Genomic DNA, 24890 nt, shown 5'->3' on the forward strand with positions numbered 1-24890 from the left:
ACTCTTAAGGAGTCAAAATGTTGCACATCCACTGATTTATCTACTATATGTTGGATAATGACATTGGAAAGGCACCATAAGAGGCATATTAAGATTAGTAAGGCACATTCCACTACCCTCAAATATTTAAAATCTAATGAAGAAACAAAGCTCATAATCAATAAGTGTACCTGCTGCAGGGTGGATCAGGGAGTCACAGGCAAAGTTGAGGAAAGCTTCTAAGCAATTTTAAGCAAATTAAATCATGATACATGAGTTGAGCTTAAACCAAGGACACTTGTGAAAGTAAAAATCAATATTTATGAGCTTGATTTGGTTGTTGTTGTGTTTTGTTTGTTTGTCCCCCCCCCCCCAGTGCCCTTAATTTATTCTCTTACCACAAGGTAAAATACACAGAGCTCTGAGGATCCAATACAGTCATCACGACAAAAGTCGTCACAGTCCTGACTCATGATCATGGCTTTCAGGTTTCAAGCACACTGTAAAATTATGAGCTTGGTTTTTAGGTTTTATGTAATCCAGGGATACAGTCAGAATTCCAGACAATATTTCTCCTTATTCTTCAGGAGAGAAAAGTCATATAAAGTTTCTGGTAATAAAATTCTCGTTATGAAAGATAGATAATGATTTAACTATTTTTTTCTCTCCAACAGTATATGTATTTCAATACTGAGCTTAATCCAAATTTGAAAATTTCAATCATCTTAATAAAACCAACAAAGGAATAACTTTGAACATAAAGTTTTTCTTAGTATCAACAAATTACTGAACGACTACAGACCTTGAATCTGGAAAATTATCTTTTGAGAACAAAGAGTTTTAAAAACCTCTTAGCATTGTTAATGAGTAAAAAATAAACCTTAGCAGGGACTGCAATGTGTTGTGGACACATGGCAGGCAGATTTGTGCTAACCTGTAATGTGTTTTATATACAACAAGCGGTTTTAGCCAGACTGGAGTCAAGTCAGCAAGTGCAGTTGTGCTGTGCTGAATCATTGTTTTAAGTATAATGGGCAAGTGCAACATGTAATGAGGGAAGAGGTTCCTGCTAATTGTATTGAGTGCAACTGAGCAACCTGTTACAAGATGTGACAGAGAGCTACCTTTGTTCCAAGCACTGTAAGAACTCTCGGTGGGAAAGTAGGAGGGCGGCTGGAAGCAGTTTGTATTCCTGAAAGCTTATGATATGTTAGTCTACGCGAGAATCAGAATAAAAGTGATGTTTATGCCTTCTGCGACTCCTCAGATCACTGCTTGTGCTTATTTTGCAACTGGTCACTGAACCTCTGTGTCCAGCACTGGCTGACTGCCTCAGACCTGACATTCAATGCGTTTGAGCAAGATACCTAAACTTGGAAGTGACAAATGGTGTTGTGTGATGATTTCAGCCATGACAAATTCGCACTGTGAGCAGAATTTGGACATCAGATATCTTATAAACTGTTTCTAACCATCTTTACTCAAGGAAGACTTCCCAGAAGGACAAAGACTAATTATAATAGACTTAGATATTTAATTCCACATATGTCATATGATAAAATTCATTATAGCCTGAGAACTTAACCACTGTACCACAAATGTTCCCTGTATATAAAGAGTTCCCAATTTGCAATGTTCAACTTAGTCACAATTCCCACTTGTCCTTTATCATTATGCAAAATTGCCATCACTTTTAAATAACTGAACAAAACCTGTTACAACAAATTTTCTATCACCGTCATGTTTGTTTATTAAACAGGCAGTTTTTAAAATACTGAAAAGGCTCTGAGCCTTTTCTTTCAGTAAGACTAAAAAGTATAGTATGCACCTGTTCAAACTTACCTATAATTTCTTATGAATACAGTTAGCAAATAATCTTATTCAAAATCTGAGGCCAGCCTATATACAAATATAAACAAAACACAAAGCCTACTGATAATGAGTTGATTGTGATGGATAATGGCATTATTTGACAAAGAAGAAGTCCTTCAGATTTTGCAAGGCTGTTATCTGATAGAAACAGATGACAATATCTTTCTCCTGCAGAGCAATTGCTAGCTTCAAAATTCTCACAATTTCTGTTAGCAGCCAAGAGCTAACTGTATGACCAGTGCTCCTTAGCCATAAACTCACTGAACATATAGAATTGATTCTGACTCACAGCATCCCCATAACAGCAGAGTAAACTGCCACATAAAGTTTCCAAGGCTGTGTACCTTGACGTAGCAGTGCATCACATATAAAATTGTAGTTTTGTACCACCAAGGATCTGATGCCTTAATTAACCCTAAAATATCAGAATAATTTTGGTATCATAAAAATAATTTCATCCTAAATTATTAAAGTAAAATTTTAAGTTCACTAACTGAATCACAAGTCGGTATTTCATGTGCAAAAGATTTCTACTTTTTTAATGTAACTAAGGTGAGAAAATAAAACTGTAAAAATCACTGAAATGAAAAAGAAGACAAATTCCTTTAGTAATTTTCCAAAGAAAACATTTCAAATAAGTAAATAAAAATTAATTACCTGTAAGATAACAAGAGCATTTTCTAAGGAGAGGTCATCTGATGGTAGCCCTTCACTTTTCCAAATTAACTGCTCACTTTCAGTACAAAGAAATCTCCTCAGATCAAATTCTGAAAAGTTAAAAATGATCAATAGTAGTTCACTACAATTATTTTTTGCTTTCTGAAGGGGAAGAAATAAATGTATTTTCAACCATAAAACAAAAAAAATTAAATAATAAAACAGATAGCCCTATGAACATCCTTGATACCCACTTTAGCATATGAAACCAAAAAGAAAGCAGTAAACAAACACACACAAAAAAAGAGCACTACAGACAAAATGTTCCATAGCTAATATCCTAAGGAAATATGAAGCTTCTAAATCTCACGACATGAAATTACTGTGAAAATAACATTAATTAAAAAATTCAACCACATTCATGTGCTATAAAAGAATAATTTACTAGCCTTAGTCTCACAGAACTATTCTGAAGAGAAATCATTATATTAAAACAATCACTAGAAATTTAAAATATTGAAATCTCATTTTACAAGATTTTGCGTGGTTGGCTCCCCAACTTCAGGAAACTTTCCTACTGGCAAGTTTATCTTCCTGGGGGGAATCCCCAAGTGAAGCAAACTATCTAGCCAGTCCTGGGATAGAGGCAAAGCAAATTCCCTTTTTGGGATGGGGGGACACGGAGAGGGGACTTCCTAGTCACAGTGAACTTTGCTATAGTATCAGGGAGGAAGAAGGAAAAAAAGAAAACAAAAACAAAACAAAAAACCAAGCAAAAAAAAACCCCAGGGCGAATTCTCTTCAGCACTGGAGTGTAATTTCCAGCATGCTCCAGGACAGAGGCAGAGCAAGTTCCCTTCCCAGTGAGTTCCACAGCCATAGAGAACTTTTCAGCCAGTCCCAGAACAGAGGAAGAGTGAGTTTCCCTTTCTGGCAGGCTCCCCAGCCATTCTGAAATTTGAAACAGAACCAGAGAGGAAGAAATCAGAAAAACAGAGTGAGTTCTCCTCTATGTGGGCTTCCCAACCACACACAGCAAACTTTCCTGCCATCCCTTGGACAGGGAAAAGCTAGTTTACTTCCCAGTGGGTTCCCTGCTGCAGTGAACTGTGATACAGTGCCAGAGAGGATGGACCAGAGGCAGGATGAGTTTCCCTGCCCTGCCCTGGAGTATTGAGCTTCCCAACAGAGGTAAGTCTTCCTAAGAGCTTAGGGATCAGAGGTCTTCAGACAGGGTAGTTGTCCCCTCTTTCTCTGCAGCAGTGACAAATTCAGACAGGGTCACCAGACTTAGGACCTGCTAGGATCCCAGGCAAGAAAAACACTATTATAGCAATGACACAGAAGAAAGAAACTACCTTGCACCCCAAACAAAACTAAAGCAAGATAGCACTCAGAGAAATGCTTAACAGATAGAATCAATGGACTTCCTAAAAACACAAAGTCGGATATAACTTTCTGTCAAAGAATTGAAAATAACAATGGTCTAGTACTTTCAATGGGTGAAAGAAAAACACAAAGGTTTGCAGGAGCTCTGGTGGCTTAGTGGCAAGAAGTTGCCCTGTAATCCCAAAGGCATCTGGTTCAAGGCTACCAGCTGCTCCACAGGAGAAAGATGAACAATATCTTCCTACATGATTAACTGCCTCTGAAAACCCACGCATGGGTCAACTATAGGTCACTTCCAACTCTATCATACACAACAATAAGCAAAAGCCAAGAGGAACATAAAAAAAATAATTCAAGACAATGCAGATAAAACTAATAAGACATAAACTCTAGAAAAACAGCAGTCCAGAATATTAGGAGCTGCATCTCAGAAGTTGTCATCTTGTTGGAGGGGCAGTGTAAAAGGAGCAAGAGATATGTGAGGATGACCATATCTGACTATTATCAACTGCACAAAGGAAAACTGTCACCATCCACAGCTGCAATAACACCAAACCAATTTCCCTGAAGTCAGACATGTACATGTCCCTCACACGTCTTTCTACTTATCTCAACAACATAAGTACTTTGCTAGATCCAAAATCCAATGAGATAGCTCATAGAACACAAAGAACCATATTGACGGAGTCAAAAGATTATAATCCAGATTAATAACAGAATATAAATCAAGACAGCTTCAAAAATGAGCATGCAGGCACCTCAGCCTCAAGCCTCAGGGCTTATAGCCAGTGGTCTCAAGTTGAGAATTATGAAGATTGGTTTCCCAACAAAGTTTTCAGTCCTGCCAATATTGGCTATCCTCTACTCAAGGTCCCATCTCAGGTCAGCTCTCCAGGTTGGCCATAGGTGCTACTGCCATAGGTGTAGCTGGCATAAGAAGGGTGTCCTACATTCTCTTGCTGCTTGTTCAATGGTATAAGAAGATGTGTCTTCCTCTCACTGCTGGCATGGTCACTTTCATTAATAGAGCTATTGTATATTGGAAAAAGAAATTAATTATTCATATGTGAATGTTAATAGCTAGAGAAGCCAAGAGTGGCCTGTGGAGTTTATCTTTCAATATAACTTTTCCATGACATTATATGACTTTGCTATGTAGATGGGTGGAAATATGAAATGGGGTTTGTTAGCCTATTCACAAGGCGACTGGCTATCTACCATTCACAAGAGGACTGACCAGCCTCAACAGTCTACAAGGGCATTGGCTAGTCTTGCCACTGAAATGAGCAAGCCAGCAACTAGACAGACATACCAGCTCTAAGGCTCAAGGCTAAGGTGCCTGTATGTGCATTTTGGAAGCTATCTTGACAGTATTCTGTTATTAATCTGTATTATCACCTTTTTCATTTCCACAACATAGTTCTTTGTGATCTGTGGGCTATCACATCAGATTTTGGGCCCAGTAAAGCAGTAAGATTGGTGTTGAGACTGATGGAGCACAGAATCAGTGAGAAAGAAGACAAGGCTGTTAGCACTGGTCTGCTAGAGAAAAAACAGAATCAAAAAGTAAGGAAAATGAAGAAAGTCTAAGAATAATCTGTGACACCCTCAATAGGAGTAACATAACTGGAATTACAGAATAGTAAGAAGCATATAAAGATACACAAGAAAAAATGGGTGTAAATGTCACTAAAAGTAAACTTTCCAGGTATCATGAGAATGAGAGAAAATAAATCCAAGAAGTTGAATGAGCCCCAAATAGAATAGACTTTAACAGAAAAACACCAAGGCATAAGATAGTCAAGCTTGCAAAAAACAAAGAGAATTCTAAAAACAGCGAGGTGAAAACAAAGAGTACCTATAAAGAGGTGCAAAGAAGATTAAGTGTCAGTTTCTCAGCAAAAACCATGCGAGCAAGCAGACAGTGGAATGACATATATCATAAAATCCAAGAATACAACTATCAATCAAGGATACTGTACAGAGCAAAAGTAACAATCAAATATGACAGAGAGATCAAAATATTCTCAGAAAAGCAGAAACTAAGGGATTTGTGAAAACAAGACCAAAGCTGCAAGAAATACTAACAGCAAGTCCTTCCAATAGAATTGGCACAAAAAGTTAATGGATCAAAGTAACAACACCACCAAAGAGAACCCAACAAAATGACAGCATAAAAACCTTATATCCGCTAAAGGAGAAATCACGTCTTATTAATCTGACTTGAGACTGCTGACTAAACCTAGACTTGCATTGTGTAATATTCTCTGCTTCCCCTACTCTCTTACCTATTTTCCTAATAAACCTTACAACTATGGGGGGAAAAAACAAAAAAAAACCCAATCTTGTCTTTCAATAATAATAAAAATTAAGGCAAAAATAAATGGAATAGAAAACAGAAAAACAACTGAAACTATGTACAAGAGAAGGAGCTGGTTTTTTGTAAAGGCCAATAAAACCAACAAATCACTAGAAAAGCTAAAAAAAAGAAAACAAAGAAAAGACACAATCTAAATGAGCAACAAAGAGGCAATGTCACAACAGAAGTAATTGAAATAAAAAGGATAATAATGGAGTTTTATGAAAAACTATAGCAAAACCTAGAGAAAAAGGACAAATACTTTGAAACTCACAAGCCACCCAAATTGACACAGACTAAAGTAGAACACTTGAACAGCCCCCTAACAAAAGAAATTGAACAAGACATAAAAAACTTTTAAAACAAAAGCCCTAAAAAAAAACAAAACAAAAGCCCTGAACCTGACAGTATTACTAGCAAATTTTACCATTCAGAGAAGAACTGTCACCAATTAGACATAAAATATTTCAGAGTATAGGGGGGGAAAAAGGAATATTCCCACATTTATTCTATAAAGCAAACATATCCCTGATACCAAACTCAGGCAAAAACACCAACAAAATACAATCTATAAGACAATTTGAACACGGCAGCAAATAACACTTGCAAACAACAAATGCTGGTGAGGATGTGGAGAGATTAGAGCTCTTATTCACTGCTGGTGGGAATGTACAGTGGGAATGCTGGTAAAGAAAAAACCATTTGACATGGAAGGTGATCTGACACTTTCTCAAAAAGTTGGAAATACAAATGCCATTTGATACAGCTATCCTACTACTGGGAACGTACCCTAAATAAACCAGACCTGTGACATAAACAGATGGACGTATACTCATGGTTATAGCTGCACTGAATCCCAATTGCTAATTAACAAATGAGTGCACAGAAAAAAAAATGTGGTAAAGCTGAACAATGGAATATTATACAGCACTGAAGAAGCAATGAACTTATAAAACACTACACAACATGGATAAGTCTGTAAGACATTATGCTGAGTGAAATATCTCAGTTATAAAAGGACAAATACTGGACTCAGGTGAGAGGAGAACAGGCAAAGTGTGGATATATAATAAACATTGCACTGGACCAAATGAAGGAAATGGCTGTTCAAAAGGAATATATGATAAGGTTTATATGTATTACAATCAACAATCTGTAGCAAGAAGTGTATTACAAACTCAACTGAGAGAAAAAGAGGAAAGAGGAAGTGAAAAGTGGGTATCAATGAATAAATGAATGCTGAAGCTTTCTGAAAACTTTTGTTAAAATCACAACAAAAAATTTTAAAGAAAAAAGATACATTTTCAGTGCATTGAAATTTAAAATTCAAATATAAATACAAACTGTCAAGGCCAGCTGATCTGGTCCATTCCTCCAAGCAGGTTTTTCTCACACCCTCTGGAGCAGCAGACAGGTATGTAATAAATGCAGCAGCTAGTTGAGCTCTTTTGGGAAGAGTAACTACTTCTTCAGTTATCTCAGCAACCTGAAAAGAAAGCAGGGACGTACATGAATACATAATAACACAGAAAATAATAAACAGCCTCATAAATTAATTTTGACTGTGTGTGGGGGGGGATAACTTGTTTGTTTAAGTAATACAAGTTGAATGCAATAACCAAGATTTTAGAAATCGTTGAAAATTGAAAATGTATAAATCCTACCATATTTGCACATTTTAAGTCATTAGGAATTCGAAATGACTGTAATGGAAGCATAACTTCCATCTACCTCACAGTTAAGTGATATAACTTGTATACTGTTTTGTAAAATAAGATTTAAACGACACAGAAAGCATAAGTAAAAGCACAAAACAAAGAAAAACATGAGTAGTCAGCAAAAAGTTAATGTTTTCAGTGTACAATATCGAGCAAAATGAGAAAATATATAGAAACAGTAAAGAATAGAATTGAAGGGAACTCTGGTGGCCTAGTGGCAAAAAGGTGCACTGCAATCTCAGAGGTACTTGGTTCGAATCCACTAGATGCTCTGCTGGAGAAGGAGGGGCACTCTCCTCCTGTACCAGCCAGATCCAATTTGACAGTACACACATAAAAAACAATAAAATAAAATAAAATAGAAAATTTAAAAAAAAATAGAATTGATTGGGGAGAGATTTAGAAAGGTTTTACTCATAATGCAAAGAAACTTTTTTTCAACTTTTGGCTATTATGAGCTGCTCAAAGTAGTTTAAGCAGCTATGAGTGGTATACACACATTGGATCTTACAGAAACAAGAAAAGTAATTAAAAAAGAGAGATAAGAGATTCAAATTAGAAAAATCTAAGTGAAGAACTAAAGTGTTGACACTGAAAATAAAAGATAAAATAGAAATAATATAGAAAAAATAGAATATTCACCTATTAGAAAGTATAAAACTATTGACAATGAACAACTCGTGTAGAAATTTTTTAATGGGAACTTAAACTTCTCTGTAAACCTTCTCAGCAAACAAAACAAAATATTATTCGCAAAGAAATATATCATAGGTATTTGCAAAAAAATGTGAAAATAAGAAAAATTCTAAGAAAACCCTACATTTTCAGTTTGATTCTAGTAAGAAAGACACTTAAAGTGATAGGAAATAAAGGAGATTTGGGATGGGAAAAAGAAATAAATTAAATACATTAGTTTCTGAAAAACATAAAAATGCAAACATCTAAAATTTAGTAGTAAATATGAATTTACAGCCCTAGAAATATAAACACATTAGTAATTATTATAACATAGGCAATCATCGGTATCATTTAAAAACTGTGAGATAAAACAGTTACAGCAAAAGACATGAGAATGGGATTACTGAAGACAATTTACATTTTACTGGTTGAGCAGATGAGGAGGATGTGGTAAATAAAGGACTCTACCTTGCTGAAGAAAAAAAAAGTCTAGGAGAAGGTAAAAGAGATACAGTATTTCCAAAAAAAAAAAAAAAAAAGAGATACAGTATTTCCATAGTCACTGTAATGAAAGAAATGAACAACTAACAGTATCAAACTCCAAAATTCATGTTCTAGCAAAATTCATGTCCTAGTGAAGGCCAAAACAAAAAAACAAAAAATTTTGTAACAGAGCTCAAATTTTCCACCAACACATTTTTCTTTGACTTTCCTTAAAAGTTTTATAAAATTAAAAATATAATTAAGTTGCTTTGCCTAATAGCTATCATTACAAAGATATTGGGCCTAAAAATTCATCCACTTTATAGTTGTTTTAATTCTGAGTCAGGAGGAAGTTAAAGGATATTATTTCCTACCTTGTCCATTTTAAACAAATAAATTATTTTCTAGATTTTAAGATCTTACTTTCACGACATCTCAAACAGACCTGTGCATTCCATCTTTTGTGTTCTCTATCAAGCTGATTAATTAAGACTTCTGCAGCTTTAATTGTTTCTTGTGCTTTGCTTACTTCAGCTTCAAGTTTGGCAGCTTCTGAAGTCCTGCTCTGAAACCTGAAGAAGCATTGAAATGCCATTAAAAGTAAAAAGATTCAGAAAAGATCCAATAAAGTCATCTCTAGTAATAAAGTGAATTTTTGTGTAAGATTTAATTACTGATGGTGTACAATACTTCATTAGTAGCTGAGACATTTACATCAAATTCATATGTTTAAAATAGTGGTAAGGAGTTGTACTGCCCAACCCAAAAGTACAGGTTTAGATGTACCAGATGTTCCACAGGAGAAAAATGGGCAATCTCCCTCCTGTGCCATTTACCATATAAAAACTTGCTAGCGGTTCAGGTATTAGTTGGTTCTGACTTGATGGCACATAACAACACACTTTGGAAAAAAAAAATTAACAGGGCCTCCTTGCTCTGCGATATTAAGAAGAAACTTTGTGATATGACATTCAAGATTCTCCCATAGCAGTGATCTACCTTTCTAATTTTACTTTATACTATTCCAATAAAACTGTATATCAACATCTGAAAATTTTTATATATTTTCAGAAAATGTTCTTTTCTCTATTTATCATACCCTTCTATCAAAATGATAGAATATCTTCAAAAAACATCTATACTTTCCTACCTCATCTCTCGATTTAATTTCCTCAAACACCATCTATCAAGATTATAAATAATATTTCAAAATCCCCCTCAAATATATAGAACATTTTAATCAATCTCTCCTTAAAGCCTTTAGTCAGTTAAATTGCTTTTCCTAAATTTAATTTTCTCTAAAAATAGATTGCTATTTTATTATTAGAATAAAGGTATTATATAATCATTTAGTCATTCATCATACAAATACATATTAATTATCTAAAATAATTCCAAACATATTTTCAGAGGCAATAAACAGTCCAGGAGGTGATTTCAATAGAGGAACAAAAATTCACAAACAGGTTAATCTGACACTAAGTTCTACGTACTTTAGAGTATATTTTATAGATTAATTTCCCTCTTCCTCCTCACATAAACGTAAGGCTCCAGATTTATCTGTCTAATAAAGCAGTCACAAGTAACAAGTAATTGTTTAAATTTATTTTTTTCTCTTTTTTCCCAATTGTTTAAATTTAAATTAAATAAAAATTAAACAGAATTAAAAATTCCTGAGTCAAATTAACCACGATGCCAGAAGTCCAGGCTGGGTTTAGAAGGGGTCGAGATACTAGAGATATTGTAGCTGATATTAGATGGATCTTAGCTGAAAGCAGAGAATACCAGAAGAATGTCTATCTGTGTTTCATTGATTATGCAAAGGCATTTGACTGTGTGGATCATAACAAACTGTGGCTGACTCTGAGAAGAAAGGGAATCGCAGAACATTTAATCGTGCTAATGCAAAACCTATACTTGGACCAAGAGGCAGTCGTCAGAACAGAGCAGAGCAACAATGCATGGTTCAAAATTGGGAAGGGTGTACGCCAGGGATGTGTCCTATCTCCATACCTTTTCAACCTGTATGCAGAGCAGATTATCTGAGAGGCTGGGCTCTATGAAGAGAAGTGTGGCGTGAGGATTGGTGGACAATCTATCAACAATCTGCGTTATGCAGATGACACAACCCTGCTCACTGAAACTGAGGAGGACCTCATGCACTTACTAAAGAGGGTCAAGGACTGCAGCCTTCAGTATGGACTGAGGCTCAATGTCAAGAAGACAAAGATTCTCACCACTGGACCAATCGATAGCATCAGGAAGGATGGCAAAGAGATTGAGATTGTTCACAGCTTCAATTTGCTCAGCTCCACGGTCAACACACTCAGCACCAGCAGCCAGGAAATCAAAAAAACGTATTGCGATGGGCAAGTCTGCTGTTAGGGACCTCTCTAAAGTACTCAGGAGCAACAGTGTCTCTCTGGAAACGAAGGTCCGCCTGATACAGGCCATGGTTTTTGCAATCACTTGTTATGCATCAGAGAGTTGGACAATGACTAAGGAGGATAGAAGGATAATTGATACCTTTGAGCTGTGGTGCTGGAGAAGAGTATTGAATGTACCATGGACTGCCAAGAAAACAAACAGATTCATCCTAGAGAGGGTTAAACCAGGCTGCTCCTTGGAGGCAAGTATTCTGGGGCTTCGTCTCACGTACTTTGGACATGTTGCAAGGAGAGACAGTTCTTTAGAGAGGGACATCATGCTGGGCAGAGTGGAGGGACAGAGCAGGAGGGGAAGACCCTCTATGAGGTGGATTGATTCAGTGACTGGGGTAATCAGGATAGGTGTGTCAGAGGCAATGCGATTGGCACAGGATGGAGCAGGGTTTAGGGCTGTTGTATACAGGGTCGCTATGAGTCGCAAACGACTCGACGGCACATAACAACAACAAGAAATAGTCACATACTGCTACTGGTTACCATCCAAAATGGTTACCGTATTATAATCATAAGCATAAAACATTTTCATCTCTTCATAAATGTCTATTACATTGAACTGTTGTAGAACATGGAAAAAAGAGATTACATCTTTTCTCACCTAAACAATTACTACTAAACTACATACATGATTTTGCAACAAGTAGATGCCAAAGGAAATCAACTATATTTCTGAACCAGTTGTGTATGTAAAATAGCAAATACCTTGTAATTATAAAAAGTAGAACTTAAAAAATTGATTGCTTATATTAATTTTCATTTCTCTTACTGTTCAAAAATATACAAAGGCATAAACCTGTCACTCAAAATTCAAAGATAATAATTAAGGATTATGGTTAAGAAATAGCACATTTCATTACTGACAATACTTCTACAATAGAAAACATTACTATATTATTTAAAACTAAAACTTAATTTCAAAAGTTGTTTTAACAATCTCTCTAAAACATATGTGATATTTATGGTGGTTAAGACCAGAAATGTAATAAAGTTAGACAAATTCAGAATCTAATGCTCATTTCATAATTTCTTAGCTACTCAACTTTATGTAAATGAGTTTCTCTAACATTTAGCTCCCTATATGCAAAAGAGAAAAATAATATCTACCCCACAGCATAATTTTAAAGATTAAAAGGGATAAACATAAAATATGTTCCGTTTATTACTTCACAAATAACTGTTATTGAGTACCAACCACTCCTCATGGATCTAAGACTGCCCACTCCTCATGGATCTAAGACTGCCCATCTTTCTTCCACAAAGCATTTGATGTATTCTAACTGCAGCATTTCAGTTAGCAGTAGGTACATTTACACACTACACCCGCAGGGATCCTTACTTGGCAAATGTTGTTAGATGATTTTGATTTGACTACAACTCATAGTGACCCTATTAACAACAAATCTGAACCTTGTCCAACCCTGTGCCACCCTCATTATTTTCTGATATGTTCAAGCCCCTTGTTGTTCACTGTGTCAGTACATCTTTAGAATGTCTTCTTTTCTTTCTCTGAACTTTTCAAGCATGATGTCTTTTTTCCAAGCACTAGTCCCTTCTTGCAACATGTTCAAAGTATGTGAGACAAAGTTTTACCATCCTTGCCTTCAAAGAGCACTGTGTTTGCACTTATTCCAAACGAGATTTGTTTCTTCTTTTGGCAATCTATAGTATAGTAAAAACTTTTTACTAATACCACAACTCAACATCATCAATTCTTCTGTCATGCTTATTCACTGTTCAACTTTCAGACGCAGAGGAAGCATATAAAAATGTCATAGTCTGGATCAGATGTACCATAGCTTTATACTGACATTCTTGGTCTTTAGCCTTTTGACAGAGTATTTCTCCAATGCAAAATATATTCTGATTTCAGGACTTCTTACCATGGGTGTTGATTGTGGATCCAAGTGAAATCAAGTGACTGACAAGTTCAATCTTTTCTCCATCTATCATGTTGTGAATTGGTCCAGGTCAAGGATTTTTGTTTTCTTGATGTTGACATGTAATTTTTATTGAAGGGTGTTGTCTTTGGTCTGCACCAAGTGTTTCAAGTCTTCTTTACTTTCAGTAAATAAGGATGTATCATCTGCATAACTTAGATTGTTGAAAAGTCTTCCTCCAACCATGATGCCACATTCTTCTTTAATTAATGCAACATCTCAAATGAAAGGATACCACCCTGATACACAACTTTCCTGATTTGAAACCATGCAATGCTCCCTTTTTCTGTTAGACAATAACTTCTTAGTTAAGGTATAATTTTCACATAAACAGAATTAAATGTTCTAGAATTCCAATTCTGTTCAGTGTTATACACACAGTCAAATGGCTCTATAAACTCAACAAAAACAGATAAATATTTTTCTCACATTTCTGACATCAGCAATTATATCCCTTTTCCCACAGTCCCTTCTGAATGCAGCTTGAATTTCTGGGAGTTCCTGTTAATATATAGCTTTATTCAATGTAAAGGATATAACCCAGATGCATGCACACTTTTTCTGATTTCAAAACATTTAGTGTTCCCTTGCTTAGTTCAGACAACTATTTCTTGGTTTTGTACAGGTTTCACAAAAGAACATTTTTATTTTATGGGATATTCATTCTATGTGATAAATAATAAATCTATATAATTAATAAATGTTGTAAAAACATAGTTATAAGCTAATTACCTCATATAACTTTGAAAACTGACGGCATATTGAGTAGTGAATGTGAGCATATTGATCTTGAAAACTATTTCCCTAATTATATTTAAAATATTTGTAAGGTTTTTGAGGGCCTGTTATCCCATAAGTGGGTAGCAAGTCCTGAAACTTAGTCTGTCTTAGTCTAAAAACTCTACTGGAACCTGTTCCTTATGGCTGTGACCTTGCTAGTGTTTGAAATACTAGTGAGATAGCTTCCAGTATCACAGCAACAAATATGTCACAAAAGAACAGCCAACTTACAGGTGACTGATGAAGAACAAAGAATAATTTACTCCCTTGAACTACTGTCTTGGCAAAAATATCATTGGTGGACAAAAAAAAAAAGAAACAGTCTATCTTAAGGAAGTGAAGCCAGGTTTGTCCTTAGAGGAAAGGATGGTGAAACTCTGTCTCATATTCTCTGGGCATGTTGTTAGGAGGCTCTAGTCATTGGGAAAAGACATCATACTTGGGAAAGTAAAAGAGAAGTGAAATAATGATCTTCAGTGGATGGACTGACATAGTGACGTGGCAGATCTTGTGAGGAAAGCACAAGAGAGGACATTGTTTCAGTCAGTTGTTCCTAAGACTGCTATGAGTCTTATTTGATTTGAAGGCATCTAACAACACTGCTGCTCTGGTAACATAGTCCACAGAGAGTTAAATTTCTAACACAAAGGCTACACTATTCTAGTAGTTCAAATTCACCAGCAGTTCTATGATAGAAAGATGGATAATCTCCTGTGTGATTGGCAGTCTTGAAAGAAATAGACCCTCTGGCAGGTCTATTAGAGCTGGTTCCAACTCAATGGCAGTGAGAACATCATACTTTAAAATGATGTAATTTTCCCTCATTTCTAACATAAAAATTATTATACACTATTTTTCCATAAATACAAAAATAAAATTAAATTTTATTTTTAATTAAATTGAATTTTTCAATGAAAAATGGAAATAAATGTTTACTGAATATAGAGAAAAAAATTAATTTGACCATGAGGAACATCTTCACTTTGAAAATAATTTATGTCTTCTATTAAAAAAAGGAAACATGACATGTCGTTTAGAATAAGTCTTATAATTTAAAGAAAAAGTATTAGGCTTTTAAAATTGAAAACAAACTATCACGTATACCATATTTAATTACATATTCTCCAGCTTCCCATTCTTTATAATCTTAAAGAACATTTTCTCACATCTAGACTAATTCTCATGCCACTATTTTCAATTCAGCTTTATATAAAAATCACAGGAATCCAAAAGTACATGAAGAACTTTAATCACATTCACAAATTTCAGTATAATATTTGAATGAAAGACATTACTTTTCACAACAAGACACACACACAAAAGAAACCAGTTTGGGGGAGTAGTGATAATTTACCTTTAGAATGATTACAGACTAACTAGTCCTACTCTAATTCAAACTCCCGAACATCAAGTCTATTCTGATTTAGAATATCCTATAAGATAGAACTGCTCACAAGTTTCCAATGTTGAAACAGACTACCACATCTTTCTCCTACAGTGTGGCTTGTTTTGTTTTGTTTGTTTGTTTGTTTGTTTTTTAAATTTTGTTTGTTTATTTTTCATTTCAATGAACATCTTGTTGATGAGTACCAGGGAGCTGGAATTAGCCCATAGCTAACCTCCATCAGGTTTGAAGAGGCAATAAATCACACCCTCTTTTTTCAAAGAAGTAGCTAGTGGATTCGAACTACAGTTCAGTTTGGCAGTGCAATTCCTCACCAGTAGTCCACCAGAGCTTCCTATGGAGTGGCTGGCAGGTTGAGAGGAACTTTTCAGTTAACACTTCACATTTTAATTACTTTACTCAGGCTCCTTGGTGGTCCTGGAGCGCTTCCTCATTACCTTCAAACTGGAACCAACTCATAACTCACCCTCTAGTAGGTTTTTAGAGGCTGTAAATTGCATGAGAAGAGATTGTCCATTGTTTTTACTCATGGAATAGCTGCTGTACTAGTATCAACCACCTTTAAATTGGCAGTACAACACCTTACCCACTATGCCACCAGCACTCTCTAATCCTGAAACATAGACTCAAAAGAAAGGAATCTAAAAGCTTAAAGTTAAAAAAAATGAAATGTCAAGTATTAAACATTCCCATTTTTACCCTCAATTCATCTTGTTAATTTTTCTCTTTAATACACGTGCTACACTCAAGTTTATCTTTCTCGTTTTTCTTTCCAATAGATACACTCACATATGCATATGTGTGTGTATATATACTGTTTGTTGTTAAGTACCATCAAGTTGAAACTGATCCATATAGATGATGCTCCAGGAGGCTTTCAGAGACAATAAATCTCACAGGAGGAGCTTACTTTCCTGCAGAGCAAATGGTAGATTCAAACTATATGCCTTCGGGATTGCACTGCAGCTTTTTGCCACTAGGCTGCCAGAGTCAAATATGCCTCATAGTGGACCTATGAACAAAAGATCTGGACCTTGAGCTATCCTGCATCATCCTTCCAATCTCTGATATGCCTGAGCCTATTGTTGCATAGTACATAAACAGGTATACAAAAGAAGACTAAAAGATTTCAGTTCTCTTTAATTTTCAGAAAGGAGTATCTCCTGCAGTATTCTATCCTCCTACAAATTTTAGAATACTAAGTTCCCCAAAGGAATAAAATAGTAATTATAACTATGTTTTCAAAATTAGAAATCAGCTGAAGTATATTATCAAATTTGAAAATGTACTTCAAAAACTAACTTACTTGTCTTTTAGCTCTGACACTTTTTGACCAACGGAATTAAGAAGTTCTTCTAGTTTTCTTTTCCTGTCTTCAGTTTTCTTTAAATTTCTAAAATAAAAATAAACTTTATTAAAATCATTGTATTTTTTAACAACCATAATGAAGCTGAGCACCTTAAAATCTGAATGTGCAGGATATAGACAATAAGAATTCATTCGGAAATATAGTAATCATAATACTTAAAATTTTATATAAATGCAATGCTACTAATACAATTGTATTCTTTTCCTCAATTATGCCGCTTCTAAGAGTATCTATCTTTTGTTGATTTGCTTACAAAATTTGTATACATTGTGTTTAACACTATTCCTCATTCATATTTTGAGTCATACAATCATTCTCAAGCCTTATATTTCATAAAGTTTTTATTCACATTGGACAACTTCAGAATGATACTAAAAATTATTTAGATATTTATATGCTATGAATAAAAAAATTGTTCTGCCAGGAAAAAAAGGAGTCTTTATCTGTTTAAAATCTAGCGAACACAGATTACTGAATAACTGGTAGATTAAACATTCATCTATTTTTCTGCCTCTTCAAAAGAAGAAATTAGGAACTCACCATTAATGGTAGATTCTTTCAAATAAAAACAAGAGAATAAAAGATATATACATGCAAAACAATAAAAAGAATGGTAAAACAACTATGCGATAATATCTCACCTAGTCAGAATAGCAAAATTTAACAGAACAGCAAGCAACAAATGCTGGTGAGGTTGTGGAGAAACTGGAACACTTATTCACTGTTGGTGAGAGTATAAAATGGTACAACCACTGTGAAAGGTGGTATGGCACTTTCTCAAAAAGTTGCAAACAGAGATGCCATTTGACCCAGCAATTCCACTACTGGGAATATACACCAAAGAGACCATAACTGACATCCAAGCAGATATATGCACACCCATGTTTATTGTGGCTTTGTTCACAATAGCAAAGAGGTGGAAACAACCTCCGTGCCCATCAACAAACGAACGGATAGAGAAGCTCTGGCATATTCACACAATGGAATATTATGCTGCATTGAAAAACAAGGAACTCATGCAATATTATTAAAAATGGGTGACTCTGGAGGACATTATGCTGAGTGAAGTATCTCAGTCACAACAGAACAAATACTGCATGATGCCACTGTTGTAAAACAGGACTGACCTTGGGGTTGGGGAGAGACTGAGAAAGATGGGTTCAATAATGTATACTGCATTAAAACAAATGAGGGAGAAAACTGTTTAAAAGAGATATGTGATTAGGTACTTTTGTCATGACAGGAGACTACAGCGAAGGCTACATGGTGGAGTGGACCTGGGGGAGGGTTTGTAAAACAATGAAAGAATTTTTCTTTTACTTTTCCAAGAGGGTAGTGTACTAGGGGGGAGGGTTAGGAGGGAAGAAAAGTGCAACAATGAATGAATGGAAATCCAAAGTCTCTGTACATTCTTACTGAAATTAATAATAAATTTAAATAAAAAAAGAAAACGAATGGAAGAGAAAATTAATGCAAAGAGAAATATCAATTAAATTTTGAAAATTCTTAACTGGCACAAAAAGAAACATTTCCTTTAAGCTGATTCCAACTTACAGACATCTGTAAAACAAAGTAAAATTTCTCCATAGGTTTCAAAAGCTATAAATCTTTATGTAGAAGCATGTTGCAAAATTTTTCGACTCAAGAATACAAAATCCAAAAAATTTATGTCTACAGCTAGTAAAGCTAAGTAGTAATGGACTCCTAAAATGTTTAGGAATTAAGAATATCACTAACTTCTAAATGGAATAATAGACTTACGAAGAGGATTATAATCAAACATAGAAAATGATTCACACAATTCTTCTCAATAGTGAGTGGACTAACCTTTTACCATATACAGCCAACACCCAGGAAGTCACCCTTACCTATACCCCTCCACTACTATATCTGCATCCCAGGTAGACGATACAAGAATTCTTTCAGAGAAAATGAAGGATTCCCATTCTACTCTCTCCTCCACCAAAAGGGAAAAAAATAAATAAATACTGAGTTTTTGCCATCTAACAGACAGTCCATATCTGATAACCTACTATGAAGCTTCAGCAGTCAAGGAGCCCAGACTAGAAACTCACATTCAGACTTTGCAGTACAGAATTTTTTTGTATAACTGTCACTTACAATTCCAATCCCGCCTGTTCAGTTTCCAAAGGCTGAATTCGTTCCAAGACATGAGAATACTGGACATTGGCTTTAACCCAGGCAGCCAAAGGAGCAGCTGCAGTACTGGCACGCTTTGCATTCTGAAAATCCATTAGAAATTATTTGAGTATTGCAAATTAATTTGAAATAAAAGTTATCTAAGTATGTTTTAATTAAGTACATATTTATAACCTTAGTCCAAATAAAGTGTGTGGTTTATAGTAGAGAGAAAAATTAAGAGCACTATATTTTGCTTATAAAGTGCAGGAATTATACTTTTTGTTTTAAAATGGATCTTTTTCGAACTGCATAAAACCATTAATATATTATCAGCATATGTAAGTACTCTGTAAGTCATATTTATAAGATATGCACCATCAAAAATGTGCAAGCATGAATTCTTTCTCTTCCATAGATGTAATTAAATGCTTAATAGCTTAAAACAATTTTGATACTAATGCTATTTAGTATACACATATCAAGTATATATATAACAAGAAGATATAAACAACATTTGAAATAAGGAATTTGAAAACTATCAGATCTATTAGATTCAAACTATTTGCTAAGATTACAGAACTACTAATACAGACACTACTATTATTTGACATATACTCTGGAAGAAGTACATGCTTGACCCAAAAATTGGAAAAAAAAGAAATTAAGAGGCTAGAAATTTACCATAAATTCTCAGAGTAAGAGTTAAAAATCATTTCAAATAGTAAGACTCATTCCAGGCTACCTGGATTGTTATTTGCCTTATCTGGCAGGTAAGTTAAGCATACAGGTACAACTTATTTTCATTTATAGTTTTATATTTCATGTGGTAGTCATCATGTTTTAATAAAATCATGTTATTGTACGGAAAATAATATTCTTGGCATATGGTTAATAGCTACCTTTGGATCAAAAGATGCCTTATTTTTAAAAAGAAGTTCTTCAACACTCTCCCTTATGTCCTTTGGAATATTACGTGCATCAAAAGTTGCAATGTCTTCTCTTACACCTCTTTTAGCAAGGAAACTAAAATTAAAGCATATTACATCAAATGAGGTTAAATAAAATGGGTTATTTCAGACAAAAGTATAATAAAATAATGGATGCAACACCTGCTGGAGGGACAGCTATAAATCTGTTCCAACTTGACAGCACACAACAACAGCTGTTGCAGTTGGCTTGAAGCAGTTGGAATCTTGAAGGCAGATCTTTTGTATGTGATTAACAGTCATTTGGGAACTAGTAAGTCTTCCTTATTTAATTAGTAGGCATAGGCGGATTTGGTTTTTTGTTTGTTGTTTTTTTAGTCTTTTTTAATTTAATTAACAATATGTTGTGGGTTGAGAGTTTCTTCTTTTAGCCAATTAGGAACTAGAGGTGGGTCCTTGTAAGAAAAAGGTATTTGGGCCTGAGGGCTGCAAGCCTGAGGTGTAAAAACTGATTTGCTATTAGAGGTACAAACTAAATTTATCAGTTTGTTGTGTTTGGTGAGAACATGTTTTAATTGGTACAGCACTTGTCTGTCAGTTTGCTGTACTTAGATACTGAAAGCTACTAATAAAACAGCAATTAGTTAGCAAAAACTAGGATACTGACATTATAAGCTTCTTGTGGCCTAATGGCAAGAAACTGCACTGCTATCCTGAAGGCACATGATTCGAGGCCACTATCTGCTGTGCAGGAGAAAAACGGGCAATCTCCTTTCATATGATTAACTCCCTAAAAACTGCCAAAGGGAGGATGAGCTATGGGTTAGTTCTGACTATACAGTATACAACTATATCGAGTATACTAGTCACTAATTTTATAGACAATAAAAACTCGAGAATGATCACAAGACTCTTTCTAATTTTCTGTGAAAAAAAATGGAGCAAGAAGAAGAAAAACTGAAAATTAAAATCTTGCTAACTCCACCCACATTCATTTCTGTGAACTACTGTTTAAGCATTATGTACCCTAGTACATATAACAACAACTAGTACTTTCTACCTAAAGTTTTTGGTGGTGGCGGTGGTGGTGGTTGTTGTTATGTGCCGTCGCTTGTGACTCATAGTGACCCTATGTATAACAGCCATAAACCCTGCTCTATCTTATGTCAATCGCATTGCCTCTGACACACCCATCCCAATTACCCCAGTCACTGAATCAATCCACCTCATAGAAGGTCTTCCCCTCCTGTGCTGTCCCTCTACCCTCCGAAGCATGACATCCCCCTCCAAGGACTGGTCCCTCCTTACAACTTGTCCAAAGTATATCAGATGAAGCTCAGAATCCTTGCCTCCAAGGAGTAGCCCGGTTTAACCCTTTCCAGGATGAATCTCTTTGTTTTCTTAGCAGTCCATGGTACACTCAATACTATTCTCCAGCTTAAAGGCATCAATTCTCCTTCTATCATTGTGATATACCTAGTCATTCTCGCACTCTCTGATGCATAACAAGTGATTGCAAAGACCATGGCCTGTTTCAGATTTGCCTTACTGTCCAGAGTGACACCACTGCTCTTCAGTACTTTGGAGAGGTCACTAACAGCAGACTTTCCCATCACAATACATCTTGTAATTTCCAGGCTGCTGGTGCCAAGAGTGTTGACTGTGGAGCCAAGCAAACTAAAGCTGTGAACAATCTCAATCTCTTCACCATCCATCCTGATGCTGCCAATTGGTCCAGTGGTGAGAATCTTTGTCTTCTTAACATTGAACCTCAAAACATATTGAAAGCTGCAGTCCTCTACCTTCTGCAGCAAGCACTTCAGGTCGTCCTCAGTTTCAGCGAGCAGGCTTGTGTCATCTGCATAGGCAGAATGTTAGTAAATTTCCCACCAATCCTGACGCCATGGAGCCCAGCCTCCCAGATAATCTGCTTTGAATATAGGTTGAAAAGGTATGGAGATAGGACACATCCCTGGCTTACACCCTTCCCAATTTTGAACCATGCAGCGTTTCCTTGCTCTGTTTTGATGACTGTCTCTTGGTCCAAGTATAGGTTTTACATTAACACAATCAAATGTTCTGGGATTCCTGTTCTTTCAGAGTCAGCCACAGTTTGCTGTGATCCACAGTCAAATGCTTTTGCATAATCAATGAAACACAGATAGACATTCTTCTGGTACTCCCTGCTTTCAGCTAAGATCCATCTAACATCAGCTATAATATACCTAGTACCATGACCCCTTCTAAACCCAGGCTGGACTTCTGACCATTCTCTGCTGATGTGCTGTTCCAATCGTTTTAGAATAATCTTCAGTAGAATCTCACTTGCATGTGAAATCAACGATATTGTTCTATAGTTTCCACACTCTTTTGGGTCACCCTTATTTGGAATGGGAACAAATATAGATCTTTTCCAGTCAGTTGACCAAGTGGTTGTTCTCCACATTTCTTGGCACAACTTGGTGAGCACATCCAGGGCAGCCTCTGTTAGCTGAAATACGTCAACTGGTATACCATCTATTCCTGGGGCCTTATCTTTTGCTATTTCCTTCAAAGCAATTTGAACTTCTTCATCATCATAGGCTCTTTCTCATATGTTATTTCATTAAATTCTTCTGTGTCTGCCAATTCTTTTCAATAAAGTGACTCAGTATATTCTTTCCATCTTTTAATACTTTCTGGATCATTTAATATTCTGCCTAAAGCATCCCTGATTATAGCAACTCTAGGTTTGAATTTGTTCTTCAGTTTCTTGAGCTTAACAAATGCTAAACAAGTTCAGTCCTTTTGATTTTCTGACTCCAACTCCTTGCACAGTTCCTTGTAATATTTTACTTTGTCATCCCTTGCTGCCTTTTGGAATCTTTATTCAGTTCTTTAGTATCTTGAATTCTCCCTTGTGCTATCGCTTCCCTGTGCTCCAGTGCAATCTTCAGAGTTTCTTCTGACATCCAATTTGATCTTTTTACCTCTTCTGTCTTTGCAATGACCGTATTCACTCTTCCTGGATGATACCCTTGATATCCTCCCACAGATCATCTGGTCTTTGCTCATTAGTGTTCAAGGCCTCAAACCAGTTCCTGAGATGGTTCTAAAATTCAGATGGGATAAACTCAAACTCGTATTTTAGTTCCTGTGGATTCAGTTTAATTTTCCTCAGCTTCAGCTTAAACTTGTATATGAGTAGTTGGTGATCTGTTCCACAATCAGCTCCTGGCCTAGTTTTCACAGTTGATAGTGGGCTTCTCCAGCAGTTCTTTCTGCAGATGTAATCAATCTGATTCCTATGCATACCATCTGGTGAAATCCATGCGTATAACCTGCACTTATGTTTCTTATAAAACATATTTGCAGAAAAAAAATATTTGCGATGAATAAGTCATTCATTGTGCAAAACTCAATCATTCTATCTCCAGCTTCATTTCTGTAACCAAGTCCATGTTTTCCAAGTACTGATTCTTCTTCTCTGTTCCCAACTTTTGCTTTCCAGTCACCCATTATTATCAGTGCATCTTGATTGCATGTTCGATCGATCTCTGACTAAAAGTTGGTAGAAATCATCTATTTCCTCTTCTTTGGCTCTAGTTATTGGTACAATTATCTGAGTGATAGTGGTTATATTCAATGGACTTGCTTGTACGCATATACATATTATCCTGTCACTCACAATACTGTACATCAAGAAGGATCTAAAAATGACTTATTGTACATCAAGAAGGATCTAAAAATGACTTTTTTAACTATGAAACCAACCCCATTTTTTCTCACCTTTTCATTTCCAGAATAATATATCATATGATCATCTGGCTCAAAATGTCCCATGCCAGTCCATTTCATCTCACCAATGCCTAGTATGTCAATATATATATGTTCCATTTCTTTCTTAACAATATCTAATTTTCCTACATTCATGGTTCTCACATTCCATGTTCCAATCACTAGTGTCTACTTACAACTGTTCCTTTTCCTTTGTATTTCCATACTTGAAAGTTCTACCTCAGTTGCCATCTCTGTTAGTCTACATGTGTTCCATTGTACATAGGGTTTTCAGAGGCCTGCTACATGGGAAGTGAATGGCCAATCGTTCTTCCTAGTCTGTCTTAATATGGATGTTTAGATTTAGCGAAGTATGTGACAGACAAGCATTTCACAAAAAAGTGAAAGATTTATCCCTTATTGTGGGGTCAACCATTAGTTACAATGCCCTTGGCCCAGTGTCTCCACACACTTATTTCCCACCTCCAGCCTCCACAGGATACCCCTCCACTTCTAACCACTCCCTTCAGCATTTATCTTCCATTGTCCATCCCTTGATCTGATTGCTTTTATCTGAAGCTTTCCTGGCTTCTGTGATTCCAAACATGTCAGCTCCTGACAATTCCTTATGCTGGGACCAGTGTCTCTTAAGTTTTTGGTTGTGGTTGTTGTTCTTATGTGCCATAGAGTCGCCTGCAACTCATAGCAACCCTATGTACAAGAGCCCTAAACTCCCCTCTGTCGTGTGCCAATCGCACTGTCTCTGACACTCCCATCCCAATTATCCCAGTCACTGAATCAATCCACCTCATAGCGGGTCTTCCCCTCCTGCGCCGCCCCTCCACCTTCCCAAGCATGATGTCCCTCTCTAAGGACCGGTCTCTCCTCACAACATGTCCAAAGTATGTTAGACGGAGCCTCAGAATCCTTGCCTCCAAGGAGACACACGGTTTAACCCTTTCCAGGACAAATCTGTTTGTTTTCCTAGCAGTCCAT

The 24890-nt window shown here is 35.9% G+C and overlaps 1 protein-coding gene across 1 annotated transcript in view; it reads right to left on the reverse strand.

Annotated features, from left to right (window-relative positions):
* DYNC2H1 (dynein, cytoplasmic 2, heavy chain 1) overlaps window positions 1-24890 on the reverse strand; it is a 440751-nt gene that overhangs the window by 195859 nt on the left and 220002 nt on the right. The window contains exons 57-62 of the mRNA XM_006887344.1: window positions 20112-20235; window positions 19192-19313; window positions 17008-17094; window positions 9581-9707; window positions 7601-7742; window positions 2509-2618 (exon numbers count right to left, since the gene is read on the reverse strand). Of these exons, the coding sequence (XP_006887406.1) occupies window positions 2509-2618; window positions 7601-7742; window positions 9581-9707; window positions 17008-17094; window positions 19192-19313; window positions 20112-20235 (712 nt within the window). The remainder of the gene's footprint in view (window positions 1-2508; window positions 2619-7600; window positions 7743-9580; window positions 9708-17007; window positions 17095-19191; window positions 19314-20111; window positions 20236-24890) is intronic.

Source organism: Elephantulus edwardii, unplaced genomic scaffold (assembly GCF_000299155.1).
Source record: "Elephantulus edwardii isolate Elephantulus edwardi_28Jun2011 unplaced genomic scaffold, EleEdw1.0 scaffold00056, whole genome shotgun sequence".
Classification (NCBI taxonomy): Eukaryota; Metazoa; Chordata; class Mammalia; order Macroscelidea; family Macroscelididae; genus Elephantulus; species Elephantulus edwardii.